Below are 15,793 nucleotides of genomic sequence, written 5' to 3' on the forward strand. Positions count from 1 at the left end.
TTGTTTATTTCCGTGTATTCAGCTTGTGCCTTGGCTTTTTCGGCTCTTGTTCGGCTGGTATTGATCGCTGCCTTCTTGTTCCTTCTTTCTTGAATCTTATCCAGTGCATCAACAGTGATCCATTCCTTGTGGTGGTGCTTCTTGTGACCCAGGACCTCATGACATGTTGAAGTGATTGCCTCTTTGATCCCCTTCCAGTTGCTCTCCACAGTAGTTCCTTTTCCATTGAGTAGATCATGAAAGGCCTGGAACTTGTTGCTGAGGACTATCTTGAATTTGTTGAGTTTGTTAGTATCCTGAAGAAAGGCCGTATTGAACTTTTGTGATATTGTCTGCCCCACTGTCCAGTGCTTCTTGAGTTTCAATTTCATCTTGGCGACCAGTAAGTGATGATCTGATGCTATATCAGCTCCTCTCTTGGTTCTCACGTCCTCTATAGTCCTCCTGAACGTTTTGTTGATGCAAATATGGTCGATTTGGTTTTGTGTAGAGTGATCCGGTGAAGTACATGTGCTTTTGTGTATGCGTTTATGTAGGAATATGGTGCCGCCTATGACCAGCTAATTGAAGGCACATAGATTTGCAAATCTCTCACCATTTTCGTTCGTTTCTCCCAGTCCGTGTCGTCCCATGATGTCTTCATATCCAGTGTTGTCCGTTCCAACCTTGGCGTTGAAATCTCCCATCAGAATATTCAGGTCCTTTGTTGGGCACTTTTCGACGATTGACTGCAGTCTATTGTAGAATTGATCTTTAGCGTCTTCATTGTAGTCGTTGGTAGGCGCATAGCATTGGATGATGTTCATTGAAATGCCCTCTTTCTTTGTTTTAAACGAGGCTTTGATGATCCTTGGTCCATGAGATTCCCATCCTATAAGTGCAGTTTGCGCTTGTTTGGACAGCATCAATGCAACTCCTTGTGTATGTGGTGCATTTTCTTCTTCATGGCCGGAGTATAACAGGAGCTCTCCTGTAGTTAGTCGTTGTTGTCCAACTTGTGTCCAATGCGTTTCACTGATCCCAAGTACCTCTAGGTTGTATCTTCTCATTTCTGTAGCAATTTGGAAGGCTCTTCCGGTGTCCCACATTGTACGAACATTCCATGTACCTAAATAAATGGTCTCTCTGGTTGTCAGAAGGGGCATCGGCCTCGTAACTTCCGAAGGAATTCGGCTTTCATCATGAGGCGTCATAATTCTTCTAAATGAAGACCTTCTGACTCCCGGGGCAGAGTTTAAAAGGTTTGAATAATTTTTTCTGGTTAGCGTTTTTTTAGCGAGTTAGTTTTCTACGGGATGGGGAAGCTAACCCCATGCCCAACCCTCCTCCCTTATCCGGGCTTGGGACCGGCAGTAGCCCCCGGAGGGACTCCAGGCGGAGTTATACGTATAACATAGTTAGTTGATAATTATCCAATAAGAATATACGTGATAATAGACTATAAATAGATCCTAGCAGTTACTATTCATTTATTCTTTGTTCAGATATAACGAATTCTCTTGCTGTAACATTGGAACAGATATGTCTATGATCAGTGAACAAATATTCGATTTACAAGCATGTTCCAAGGAAATTGAGGCCGCAAAGTACAAGGGCTCTTAACAATACAAAGCTCGGCATTTACTTGACAGCGGGCACACAAATGACATTCCTCAAGCTTTCAAAACTATTAGCAGACAAAGAAAAACTGCTTCTCTTCGAGTTGGTGAAGGAAGTGCGATAAAAAACTTAAAGCTGATCTATGTTTTCAAAAAGCGACAGTAATAAACTTGTTACTACCATGGTAATTCATCTTTTGGTCATTGGTTTTATTTTGTTAATGCTTAGTTCGTTATGTTGCTCTTCCCTTATTTTATATACATTTAGACCACCACTTAACTCATGCATTTACACTCACTCAATTGTCTTGAATTGTGTAAACTCTTCAAATGTTGTTCAATTATTATTCAACTCACCTTACCAGTTTTTTTCGATTTCAGGAATCTTGTGCAAACCCTGCATTAACTCTAAAATTATCACGTAATTGATCTTATCTGTCTCCGAACTTTGCTCAATTATTACATCACCCACCCCCTAATATATTTTATTCTAACACCAAATGACCTCCGACATATATATAATTATTATTGATAACCTTTGTCATTCCAATTCTTTTCATTCACTTATGTCAATTGTTTCACACTATATCTTAATTAAAATTTTAACACATACTTGGTTGTAAGTAACTGATAAGAAACCACGAAATACAATGAGTTCATATTATTCTGCATCCATGTTCTTCCTGGTTTTATTTAAATTTTTTAGTTCAGATATAAGTGATTCATTCTCACTGACTAGAAATTCACAAATTACAAGTGAAACATTGTTAGCTTCGAGTTGCAAATTATAACATCCACTAACAAAAATATCGTACACACAGTAATACTTTAAATGAAAACTTCGATGTTTATAATTATGGTACTGGAATCATGAGACTTTATAGTTATTTCTGAAACGATGGATTCGATACTATTAGTTTCTACAATTAAATTTTGAAATAAATAACCTCATTTCTTGAATTTGTCAGTGAATTCTCGACGTTGTTATCAAATACAGAATCTTTTCTTTATCAATATCGGCAGTCTTGTCCCGATCTAGATTAAGAGGTTTGCTGTAACATTCAAGGAAATGAGTGTTAGCGCAACCTGCAGTCTCAATATGACCAATCTTATTTTACTTGAAATATTTGGCAATGTGAAATGTCATGATTTCCTTAAGTTTAGTTTACTACAAAACAAACATATATGAAGCTTGCACTCATCTTTGTATACTAGTCTTAATTTCGTTATTTATTTGTTGTGGGTACTTCCATGTGAATTAGAACCACTATCAGTCATAAAGACAGTAGTATGATTCATTTGTAGCTGTTATATTTATTACAAGCAAAGGAGGTTTGCATCTTCTCATGGCCGTCGCTATTCAAATGACCGTCACAGTCTCCCAAATTTTAAAGCACTTCATTTGTCTATATTAATTGTTGCTCCGGTTGTCAAAAGTTCAATCAGCCTTGTGGGTTCTGCAGAATCTCGGCTTTCACCATGAAGACTCTTCAGATCTCAGTACAGAATCTAAATGGCTTTCTCCAGTTAACATTTTTGTAGTGAGGTTCTTTTTAATTTGATCTAGTTGTCAATCTCACTTCCGACTATCCTCTTCTACCCAGACTTGGGGCTCTCAGAATCACTAAAGAGGATATCAGACCGATAGATCATGTTTAATTTATAAATCGTTTCATTTACTAACTAGGATTTTTAATCTTGAAAGAAGAACGTGAAAAGCATATAAAACAAAAACAGTGGAGTATTCATAACTAGTTTTCGTCCTGTGAATATTTATTCATCTCGATTTCACATGAGGGCAATATCTAATTAACCAATAAACCATTGAGATTATCTATCAAGAAATGAGATGTCACAGCTTATTTAGGAAAAGACAAAAACAAGATAATGATGAAATAACTTTAAAGATGATTGTGCGAGCGACTATCTAAGAGTGGAACCATTTAGTCTTCTATGTAATTTGTAATATTCTAACGAAAATATGTCACGTATTTGTGTGTATTCTGTGGATATAATACAAGAAAAGTAAGTGGTCAAATATTTAGAAAGTTTAGGAAACTTATCTTCGTTTCCTGAAAATAATGAGTGTATTCATCATCTATTGAAATAATATACTGTTACCACCTAGTGGAGGTATGATGTATTATTCTGTAAATCAGATAAACCCCATATCAATGAAGAATATACAAAGAGTTTTATATGAAAGTTTTATAGGAAGTTACTACATTAATAATATGTGATTTTCGGAGGATTTTACTTAACCAGTAAACTGACTTACTCAGTTGGGCATAAAATATCTAGCGTTGTCCTTAATGTGAATAGATTTGAGCTGATATGTGTCAACATAATATTCTGAGTCATCAGTCAGTTCTATGAACTGATCACTCCAGTATACAGGTAAGTGTACTGTCCTTACATTCAGCATGTAATTTACGCTTTCGTCTAGTACATTTTGGAATATTACCATAAGTGATCTGCTTCTTACTTATACACTTGGAATGCATTTAATTTGACGTCATAGTCGCGAAGATTACCAGCTTACGAGCATCATTATAAAACGTGAGGATTCAATAGTTGGCTTGTGATGATTAGAAGTATTTTAATAATTATACTAACTAGAAATTCCAGAAATAACGCAAATCGAGCCACAAAGAACTAGGTGAGCACAAAAAACGTATTGTATTTTGAATTCTAAACCAGACAGACATCAAGTACAAAAGAATCATTAGTTCATTCAACCTCGCATCGGCGTCTTATGTTTAAATGAAATCCTCTGACGTAACTATATACATTTACCAACTACATTTATGATCTTTCACTGCTGCAATATTCACTATCATCTAACCTTATTTTCAGCAACCTCTTGCATCAAAAGCAGTATTCAGGGCATAAAAACATCGATTGACTTAGTCGTGATAAGTAGAATAATAAAACTATTACTGAGAGTCAACAATTTAACATAATGTTTAGTTCAACATCAATTAAACTAACTCATTAAAGTTTAGAATAATGGATGCAATCCGCATCATGTGAATGGTTGAAATCTACAATTTACACATATTTGTTAGATATTCCAAAAATAAACCAATGAGAAATCAGTGCATGACAAAATGTTAGAAAGTTTCGGTTTGTGAAACAGTATTTAAACGAACCAAATCAAACGACAAAAGTTGTAGACCTCGTAAGACAAAGATATGCTTCCTACCGTCTTATCGACAGTTCCGAAATGCTTGCTATTTTTCATAGCAGTCATACTATCACAGTATAAAATTGAGTGTAAATCGTCATTATTGGATGTAACAGATCCAGAAACTTGGAAGAGGTTGGCAGTTGAGAGACTTAGTAAATTTGAACAATCATTATATTACTCATCACTCAAACGACCAAAAAATATCATCTTATTTATTGGTGATGGTATGAGCTTGAGCACTGTTACTGGAGCGAGATATTTGAAAGCGGAGAAGATGGATGTCTTAGGTGGTGATGTACAGCTAGAATGGGAAAACTGGCCTGTTGCATCACTTGTCCGTACATTCAACTCAGACAGACTGACAACAGATTCAGGTTCTGCGGCAACTGCTTTTATGTCAGGTAAGTTGTGAGGTGAACTAATGTTTTTAATGAGACAGCTTCTACTACATGCCTTATTGTAATTACATTTTCATATTTTATTCACTATATTACCAGATCAATGAGTCCTAGTATTTTAAGTATTGAAGAAAGAATCATTTGTGTGTGCCGGGAGGTTATTTTTAAACATCGCCATGATAGAATAATTCGCTAATAGACAACACTGTACAACCTGTGTAATACTAATCGGAACATTCCGTTGATCATAGAACAATGTGTTTGTTTGAAGCAAATGAATTTAGATACACTTGAAATGTTTTGTGATTTACTATTCTGTAGATAGTCTCGTTTATCAAATTGATTCTGTAATTCATCTGTACAATATAAGCGGAATCTGGAGAATAGATAAATGTGTAATTAGTTCCACTTACAAGTCAGATTAATTAACTTTTATGGGAGATGTTATTCAGATCCATTGGAGAGACTGTAACTAATAGATTGGGAAGGACGTCAGAATAAAAAACGTACAATGGTAGTCACTTGGTCAAACGAATGCTCATGAATGCTTATGCAATATGAATATACATATAACATAGTTACTTGATAATTATCCAATAAACATATACGTGATAATAGACTATAAATAGATCCTAGCAGTTACCATTCATTTATTCTTTGTTCAGATATAACAAATTCTCCACGTAGGTGTGGTATAGATCGATTTTGATGTTTCTGATCAGTATTTAATTATCCCATATCCACTAATGAAGTTCTCACTCCATTGAGTACTTATACTGATCTGCGTTTCCCACAATTTTATAATGTGGAGAAAGTCGATTGCAGTAGAGATAAAAACTCATCTCCTCTTCTTGGTTTACGTTATCATGAGCTTCGTTGGAGTTCGTAGAGCCAATTAGGTAGAAAATTGATTAGTTATCGATTAACAGTAATGATCACATCAAATTGATTGAAATCAGTAACCGAAAACCATTAGCTCACATCTGAGTGATTCAATAATGTTATTCTCCATGTGGTAAAACAAAAGCTTTGTATTTGATCATGAATTCATGAGCTAAATTAAGGCGAATAACCAGTGGACAGTGATACTTCTTCTACAATGTTTCCCATTTGGTATTTGTCAATAATGGAAAATATGCTAGACTAAAACTTTTGAAATACTGAACACTCTTCGAAGAATTGAATTCTATATTGTACCAAAATATAATATTGAATATAGCCATAATAATAATAATGATAGTAATAATAATGATAATAACAGTAATAATAATAATAATAATAATAATAATAATAATAATAATAATAAAGGTATATTTCAAACAAAGATGTTTTGAAGTGTACACATCAAGACTTCAGAAGGTTAAGTGTCAAATACAGTTTTCATAGTTCACTGAGATAAGTCGAAGGAATGTTGATTTAACTTGAGTTGGAAGTGTAAGATGCTAGTCTATGAGCAGATCATTATGCCATCAAAGATGAATGGATTTATTATGATGAGATGTATGCGAAATCGCACACATAGCAATTTAGTTTTCTGTTGTTTTAATTGATGAGATATTTCAGCTACATGTTATATTGATTACAACATTTTCAGGTGTAAAAGGACCTGATGGCACTGTCGGTATCACGGGAACAGTGAAGTGCTGTGAATGTACTGAGTTAACAGAAGTGGAAAGAGCGAAATCTTCTCTCATGTATGCCTCTAAAGCAGGATTTTCCACTGGAATAGTAACAACTACGAGGGTTACTCATGCAACACCCGCAGCAGCATATGCCAATATGTTACATCGAGATTGGGAATCAGTAGGGTAAGTGGAAATTATATTCGACAATGATTTTACATTTATGTATAGTTTTAATGTGATAAAGTACATAAATTATGTGTGCAGGTTTTATCGTAATTAACTCCGTTTACAGTTGGTGTTTTGCGTATTTTGTCTGAGTACGACAAACTAAGAAGCATTAATTTTATAAAACGGTTTTTCCCAATACACTGTGAATGAAATATGTAAAGTTGGTGAGATTAAGATTTCCTTAGAAAAATGACAGTGTAGTATCTATAGTGGTATCTATATATCATAAAGTTCACTTAAGTTTGTGTCCATAAATGATCTGTTTCATATCACTCAAAAGGAATTATAAATTTGAAGTGAAATCTCACATTCATCCGGAAGCTATTAAACATTTATCCATGCAATTGCTTTATTGTTACTTTATGTCAGATTGCTATGATCCTAAATAAAATAACCTTCCCAATGATGACTTTCTTATTTGGGCTCCACACAGTCATGAATAGATAGGTTTGAAACCACCGTTCACCTGTTACGGTCAATAAAATGATAGTGCCATTATCACCTCTACACAAAATGTTTGGTTCAAAATAGAGAGTAAGAACTTGGGTTTTATGAATGAGTTTATAATAAGTCCTCTTCAAAATTGTCAAGGGAATCTATGTTGATTGCTTTATCATCTATGTGATCGGCTGCCTCTACCCACGTGACATGTGGATGAAATAAAACACCATGAATTCACTAATCATCTTTAATAATTGACTTGTTTATTTAACTACATACAGAATTTCAAGATGGATTACGGTATAAATGTGCGACAATTGATTCCATAACATTCGGGATAAATAAATCAACCGGTGATAATCACAATAATACATTCAATATCCACAAATTGCATTAGTGTACGAACACAGTGCAATATGAGCATAAGAAAAGGTGTCGTGAACAAATTGCCAACTTATTCACGAATACATATACGAGCCTACCCACATTAATTTATCTATTCGGCTAACTGTTTGAATAGAAATTACAACCGGTCTTGGTTTTGACAAAATGTGTAAACTTTTGTAGGTCTAGTTTCATTACTATATCTGGTTTAACAGCAATCAGGAGCAAACATATGCCTTATCTACTTCTTGAGGTAGCTAACTTTTCATTGTTAAATACCAGTGCTTGATGGTGTGACTCAAAATCAGATCAAATACATTGATCTGTAATTGTGGTATATGCTGCTTATATCGACAGTCATACACAGTTACTTATAGTAGCCGTCGTGGTGAAATGAATGTGGTGTTCATTAGAATTTTGACACAAAACAATTTATAGTAGTTCGATTCACTTTCACACTGATATCTTCTGACTACCTACACTGAAGCTCCATCTTCGTATTCTCACTGTTACCACAAGTGACTGACTTCATCATCGTCATCATCATCACTGTCGCTTATTTCTCCTCTCATTCAGACCATCAAACAAGCGCGGATTCCACTGCGTAGACGCTGCTGCACAACTATTGACAAACGCTTCTCACGTCAACGTCATAATGGGAGGAGGGGCAGCCGAATTCTATGGTCCGTCAGACAATACCACTTTCAACATGAAAGGGAAACGCTCTGATTCACGCAACCTCCTACAAGAATGGAAAGATATGCAGACCGAAATGAATCGCAAGCATGTTCTCTTACATACAAACGATGAGTTTAAACGAACCGACTGGTCTTCGGTTGACTACGTTTTGGGTAGGTTCTATGATTCGTGAGTTTGGCTACATAGTGTTATTGTGAATCAGTAGCTAGTAAACAACTCTGTTTTTGTTTATGTTTAAAATGAGGCTGCCTGAAGCGTTATCGATTGCACGTGCTGTGTGTTGATTGGACCAATGTGTGTTGAGTTACTGACACTATCATTCATTTTATGGCATTTCGTTCAGATATAATATTACACATTGATTTTCAGGTTTGTTTGCTCCGAGTCATTTGGCTTATCAACTGGAAAACCAAGACCAACCAAGTTTAGCAGACATGACAGAAGCTGCTATCAAAATACTGTCTCGTAATCCTAAAGGATACCTTTTGTTAGTGGAAGGAGGTAGGATTGATCATGGTCATCATGTTAATCAGGCCCAGTAAGAGATTCTTTATTATTATTATTACTATTATTATTATTATTACTGTTATTATTATTATTATTATATTAACACTACTAAAATTACTATTTTTGTTACATTGTTATTTGTCTTTGAAATGAAACATGTAAGTCTTTAATGGTTACATGTTCTTATAAAAAATTCGGCTGTTGATTGATTGATCATGAATTGATCATGGGAATCACGAAAATAGAGCCCCGTAAGAAACTATTATTATAATTGCAACTATTTCCACTATTAAAATTAATGATTCAATCATAAGGTTATTGGTCTTTGGTAGGGAAGTAAACTGATGTCGATTATTCCTTAATGTTTAACTTAAAGTTCGAGGCGGAATGTTGTTAATTGAAGTTTCCGACACATGTAGTTTTCTTTTTAAGTGTAGTGATGATAAGATTAATTTTTCGAATTCATACTGATTACAGATATGCATTAACTGAAACTTTGGAGCTCGAAAAAGCTGTCGAGAAAGCATTGTCACTTGTTGATCAACAGGAAACACTACTGCTAGTAACAGCTGACCATTCACATGCATATGGAGTGGTCGGCTATCCGACAAGGAACACAAGTGTGCTAGATGTGGATAATACTGCAAAAGTAAGTGTTAACTCTGTTTCATTTTTCATCATTTGAGTAAACAGGAAGGAGTTTCTTACAAATAGCTGAGGTACGTAGTAGACAATAAATGGACCTACCAGTGTCAAGCTTCAACAATCCGAAATCGAATGAGAATAGTAACTCGAAGTTATGCTTGGTAATATGTTTCAAGTCTCAAAGCAATTAGCAACTGGATCAACAGTTTCAGAGTTCCCATATCTGACTCCTGAAAGTATGGGTTATTGTCACATAAATAGAGATTCAACACAGGACATTCAACGTAATCTGGAGAAACACAAGCAGACACACAATCAGTCTCAATTTAGTTAAGATACTGGAGAATAATATCGAAATTGCATGATCCGTTTGATAGGTTTATCAACAGTAAGATTGAAGATAAAAGCTCGTGTATAACACCGGAACAATTTCCAAGGCAAAGAATGCTTACAATGATTGAGTGAAAACACAATTCTTGTTTGATCGAGATGTTTGTGGAGACTTATTCAGATTGAAGTGGATTTTTGTCACGAGTTGATATCAACCGGGAGGACCTGGAAACAGTGGGTTAATGAACAACTTCTTTCATCTAATAGGGGGTGCTTTAACAATATGTCTCCAAGAAGATTCAACTTATCGGATGCTGAGTCAGTGGTCTGACAGTAATGTGCTGAACTGAAGACATGACCACTGTATATCTGATATCTAGTGTGCTCCACAAAGAACATTGTTGAGGAGTCTAAACTACAATAAGTCAAGTACTACGTGATCATCGGAAGTTCTTCAGTTGATGTATATTCGTCATGAAATCCAGTTTCAAAAAGGATTTAATGAGTATCGAAATGTTTCTAGCCGAATGCGGTATTAGTCAGATATTCAGGAGGGAAACAAAAGATTGACTACTTCCTTATCGCTAACATATTTTATCAACGAATTCGACAACACATTCTCGCCATTTAACAATTGAAACATAATAACATGAGTTTGTTATATTATAGCAATCTCACCTTCACTCGAGCTTGTATGCGTTTGTTTATCATACCCTCTGAATAACTTACTTAATAGGTAGTGTCACTTGTGTCGGTAACTATTTGCTTATATCTTTACTTTATCATTTACAGGCTTGTGTGAGTATGTGTGACTAATCACCTGTTACAACCAACATATATACACATCTTAGTAGGTTAAATGTTAAGTAAAATAACCCTTAGTGTCATTGAATAAGAAAACGAGAATTCAGAGAATAAAATTTTCTTTTCGACGAAATCATTTGCTTAAGCTATATATTCGTATATATAGGTATATGGAAAATGTATGTCTATAGGAGGATAGAAAAAAATTGCATCACATAAATGTATTTGAGGATAAATAGCAAAGGAGGTTACGTACTAATCAAGGGGTAATCAAGGTGGATAACCGTTTCTGATTAGAGTTTGTCGAAGTTGAATTAATTCCTCATCTATCGTGTCAGTGGAACAGATTCACCTGATCCTAGGTGATAAAGAGTGAATTAATTCCCTCTTTCTACTCAATGGGACCCAACTATGGAAATTAGTGTACTGCCCATTCCAGTTAGGTTTTCTGTATATAGATCGCTTTAAAAAACCATCAGGCATTCTTTTTAACCGGACATCAAGAAAATGAAACTCATTATTTGCCTCTGCTTCTAAGGTGAATTGAATTGAGGAGTGACAGTTATTAAAACTTTTCAAAACTTCATTTCGGTCCATGTCTTCTTCACAAATAATGAAAGTATCATCCATACATCTCTTATATAAATGAAATCTCTCAATTATTGGACGAAGTACAGAATTCCTTAGATTGGCCATTAAGCAATCAGCCAAGAGAGGGCCCAATGAAGAACCCATTCCAACTCCATTTGTTTGTCTATAGAAATCATCATTAAATCTAAACTGCACGTTGAGCGCACATCGTAGAAGTAATTCTTTTGAATAATGTTCAGGGATACACATATCAAGGTTGTTGTTTTCAATATAGTCACATAAAAAAACATACAGTTTTTGTGAGAGAAACATTTGTAAAAAGCGAAGTGACATCTAATGAGATCATTTTCTTACCAATTACATTGATATTTTTAATTGATTCGACAAAGTCAAAGGAATCAAGAGAGTTATATTTATGAATATGATTTTTAACAGGTTGTAAAATGTCAACTAACCGTACAGCAATCAAGTGATATGGAGAGTTGTTCATATCAAGTATGGGAGGGACAATATTCTTATGAACTTTTGGGAGTCCATATAGTCTTGGTACAACGGAACCAGAAGGTTTAAGATATTCAAAGAGGTCACAATTGATGATAGACTCACCTTTCATCTTCCATAGTATTTTAACCAGCAACAATTCCGTTTTTGCAGTCGTGTCTTTTTGAATGGTTTCTTTAGAGAATTTGACAGGATCGGATAATATCGAAGATAGTCAAGACTATCCATAAGGATTATTCCTGCGCCCTTGTCTGGGCGACATAACACTAAGTCCTGATTTCTCCGAAGATCATTTAATTGAGATCTGTGTTCTTTTGTGAGTAATCGACTAATTGTAGGCGTTTTACTTACATATTGATAACAGCAGTCTAAAAGAGTTGTTTTGAAATGCTCATAATCTTTATTAGATACTGGAATAAGGTCATTAGCCTGACGAACGAGGCTTTCAAACTGGATTTTAGTGTTGAGTTCATTAATGTTAGTTGACGTACTACAAAATTTAGGACCAAAAGATCATGCTTGTAGCTGAATAATCGATAATTTTATAATTAAGTAACTGCAAACATATTTCTCTGGAGATCCAAGAAAAGAAGCTTGAGTCTCCGTCTGTTTCAAAGTTTTCATTAATTTCAAGACCACGTCTTCTGTACGACTTTTGCTAACAATACCCCTTGATTAGTATGTAACCTCCTTTGCTATTTATCCTCGAATACATTTATGTGATGCAATTTTTTTCTATCCTCCTATAGACATACATTTTCCATATACCTATATATACGAATATATAGCTTAAGCAAATGATTTCGTCGAAAAGAAAATTTTCTTCTCTGAATTCTCTTTTTTTATTAAATGTCAATTACTTAGAGCGCGAGATGATGTACTTGTATGCTTATATATCTGAGTATCATAATCTCTAATCGTTTAAAGATCCCCATCATATTAAAAGACTGATATTTGTACGTAGAATACTCTTTTCTATAAATTCTCTTCAGGTTCTACAATTCATATGTCCAAATTAATAATCCGAGAAATGGCCAGGTTTAGGGCAAAGTACATCGTTTAAAGTATGTGAATTTATGCTTGTCAAACAAGACAGAATAAAATTGATAATGCTGATATGACTCAGATAGAATGTTAACTTTGGATTTGCGTATATGTGAAATTTAAGATCCATGATCAGAATAAATATAGGTCAGATAGGGTGACAGAACTAATCGAGCAATTACAAATCGGTCAAATGTTTCATGAAAAATTAGTAAGACTTAATAAGGAGGTATAAATGCGAAGTGAATGAATCATGTATAGGGGAGATTAATAATGATGTTTCACCAATAATAATAATAATAATAATAATAATAATAATAATAATAATAATAATAATAATGCAAAGATACCAGAGGCAATTACAATTAACTGCGAAAGGCTGTAGTCAAATTAGGTCATCGAATAGCTAAGATTACAATTGATTAATTGACCTTGATGTTGGCCTAGGAAAGGAGGAGTAGCTGAAGACATTTCTTATATACGCTTCAGGTTCTTCATTCGGATTTGTATTTTGTTTAACAATGCTAAATTCACATACTTTAAACGATGTACATTGCCCTAAACCTGACCATTTTTCGGATTATTAATTTGGATATATAATTGTAGAACCTGTAGAGGATTTATCGGAAAGTATAATTTGTAATCCCTCATGTGTATTTGGAATTCTTCTTCTCTACACGATTATTATTATTATAATTATTAAAACTAATAATAATAATAATGTTGTTCGAATTCACCCTTGTTCGTATCGGCATCGTGTACTTGATGAAATTTAATTAAATTTTGATGAAAGTTAATGTTGGAGACAGTAAATGGATATGATATGCATAATGGCATGATAAATTTGTCTCGGAGTGCTCGATTTCGAAATCATTAATTTGTAGCTCAAAATGACCTCATTGAATGTATCCAACGCAGAATTGACGTAAATACGTGTTTTCACAAATAACTGTTTAACAACGAAATGTCATTAATATGATGATAATTCACCAATTATGGTGTTGACTATAATTTATACTGTATGTTTACGTGAGAAATCTAAGTTCTGGTCAGCTGGTGATGAGAGGTCACAATCACCCTGACTTTCACTTGTCTTTGTAAATGGGTTTATATTCGAAAAGTATAAAGTAGATTTTCTGATGTATCACAGAAATGAATAGTATTTTCCCTGTATCACACAGTAACGTTTCTTAGAAACATTTAATATAGTCACTGAATATCTACTCTTCTTTACATTGGAAAATCAAAATGTTGAAAGATTTTGAGGAAAATTATATTCATTTGGAACAACCTAGTTATTTTTCAAAATATCCCAACTTACACGTCTCTGTCATCAATAATATTATTACGGATTGAAATAGTGTGTGATATACAATTAAAGTAGACCATATAAGAAACATTGATACACTCAGTGGAATTAAATTATCTAATATTGCTTTGTTTTGTGTTACAGGGAAATGATAATAAATCATATCTCATATCTTCCTATTTCAATGGACCAAGAGGTATATTGGATGCACCTCGATCGGATCCGGCAACAGAAGGTAGATTTGCAAGCAACTATACTGCAGAATCATTAGTGAGACTGAGTTTTTCTACACACAGTGCTGAGGATGTACCGATTTATGCTAATGGACCTTACAGTGAACTATTTCATTCTTCATTGGATAACACATTTATTGCACATGCAACTATGTACTCGCTTTGTATCGGACCATACACGAATCAGTCACATTGTAACGAAGGAAACAATGGATTTCAACTCAGAGGACTTCATCTGAATAACTTTTATTATTTACTATTTCTCAGTGTTATTTTGTACACTTTTATACATTAGTGCATATTTTGTGGTATTTTGTTCAGATTATTAATTTCATGTGTTTCATGTAAGCATATTTGTTATTTGTAATATTTATCAGGTTAGATTAGATAAGGATTCATTAAATGAATTATGGATATACAAGCATGTATTTTGTGAATGAGTTTGTCGTTCATATGCAGTTCATTTTCTGTTTATCTGTTTTTGATATTCATATTTATATAAGAATCTGTCAAAGCGAAAATCGAAATTGTTATCATCACTTAAATTACAGTGTCAGACCTTCAGTTACCATTACAGGCATTCGTTGTCGTATCGTTGATATACTAGAATTTCGACTCGTTCCCACACTTTCTAAAACAGTTCGTTAAACAATCACTAAGCACCAATTTCTTGAATTACTTCGGGACTTGGATAACGTCAAAATTATCTGTAGTCATGTATTCGTTAAAGATTGTTTGATCAATGGAGTGGTGAGTAAAATGTTGGATCATAGTGTTTGACAATCGAGAAAGAAGCCAACTACTCTATTTTCCGTCGCAAGTATTATGAGTATTGCATTGCATTTCAACTAGATAGCTACCAAGAGGCCTAATGTATGAGCATAATTGTTTCACAATCATACATATAATAAGAGTGAAGTATGGACTGACTTGAACAACTTTGTAAATTGTCAATAAACTTCAAGGTTTAATCGGACATACACAGATGGCACTTATACACAATAAAGTATGGTTACAATCAGTGGAACACTGAGTACCGAACTTTATCCATGGATAGTTGACGCAATACTTCCTATCATTATAATCCAGAAAAATTATTGGATTATCGAAATATATTAGTTCTTGTGTGATGTTATAAAATCGCAATGTTTCTCGATCCTCGCAAAACTTAAGTTATTCCCTTTTAGGTTAGTGTTCACTCACTTACTTTTGTAATTTCTGATTAATTGGTCAGAAGTGAAAATGAGGATGGATACTTCTTACATA

At 34.2% G+C, this 15,793-nt stretch overlaps 1 protein-coding gene across 2 annotated transcripts in view; it reads left to right on the forward strand.

Moving 5' to 3' along the window:
* The window catches only part of MS3_00007471 (uncharacterized protein), a 63,555-nt gene extending 48,040 nt beyond the window's left edge, over nucleotides 1–15,515 (forward strand). Inside the window, exons 1-5 of one of the 2 annotated variants that reach the window (XM_051215746.1) lie at nucleotides 6,777–6,994; nucleotides 8,441–8,715; nucleotides 8,933–9,101; nucleotides 9,548–9,719; nucleotides 14,439–15,515. In XM_051215746.1, the coding sequence (XP_051066280.1) occupies nucleotides 6,879–6,994; nucleotides 8,441–8,715; nucleotides 8,933–9,101; nucleotides 9,548–9,719; nucleotides 14,439–14,822 (1,116 nt within the window). In that variant the 5' untranslated portion in view covers nucleotides 6,777–6,878 and the 3' untranslated portion in view covers nucleotides 14,823–15,515. Of the gene's footprint in view, nucleotides 1–6,776; nucleotides 6,995–8,440; nucleotides 8,716–8,932; nucleotides 9,102–9,547; nucleotides 9,720–14,438 lie in introns of those variants that run through there. The other variant, XM_051215745.1, reaches the window with a different exon arrangement.
* Nucleotides 15,516–15,793: the final 278 nt, after the last annotated feature.

Source organism: Schistosoma haematobium, chromosome 4 (genome assembly GCF_000699445.3).
Source record: "Schistosoma haematobium chromosome 4, whole genome shotgun sequence".
NCBI lineage: Eukaryota > Metazoa > Platyhelminthes > Trematoda > Strigeidida > Schistosomatidae > Schistosoma > Schistosoma haematobium.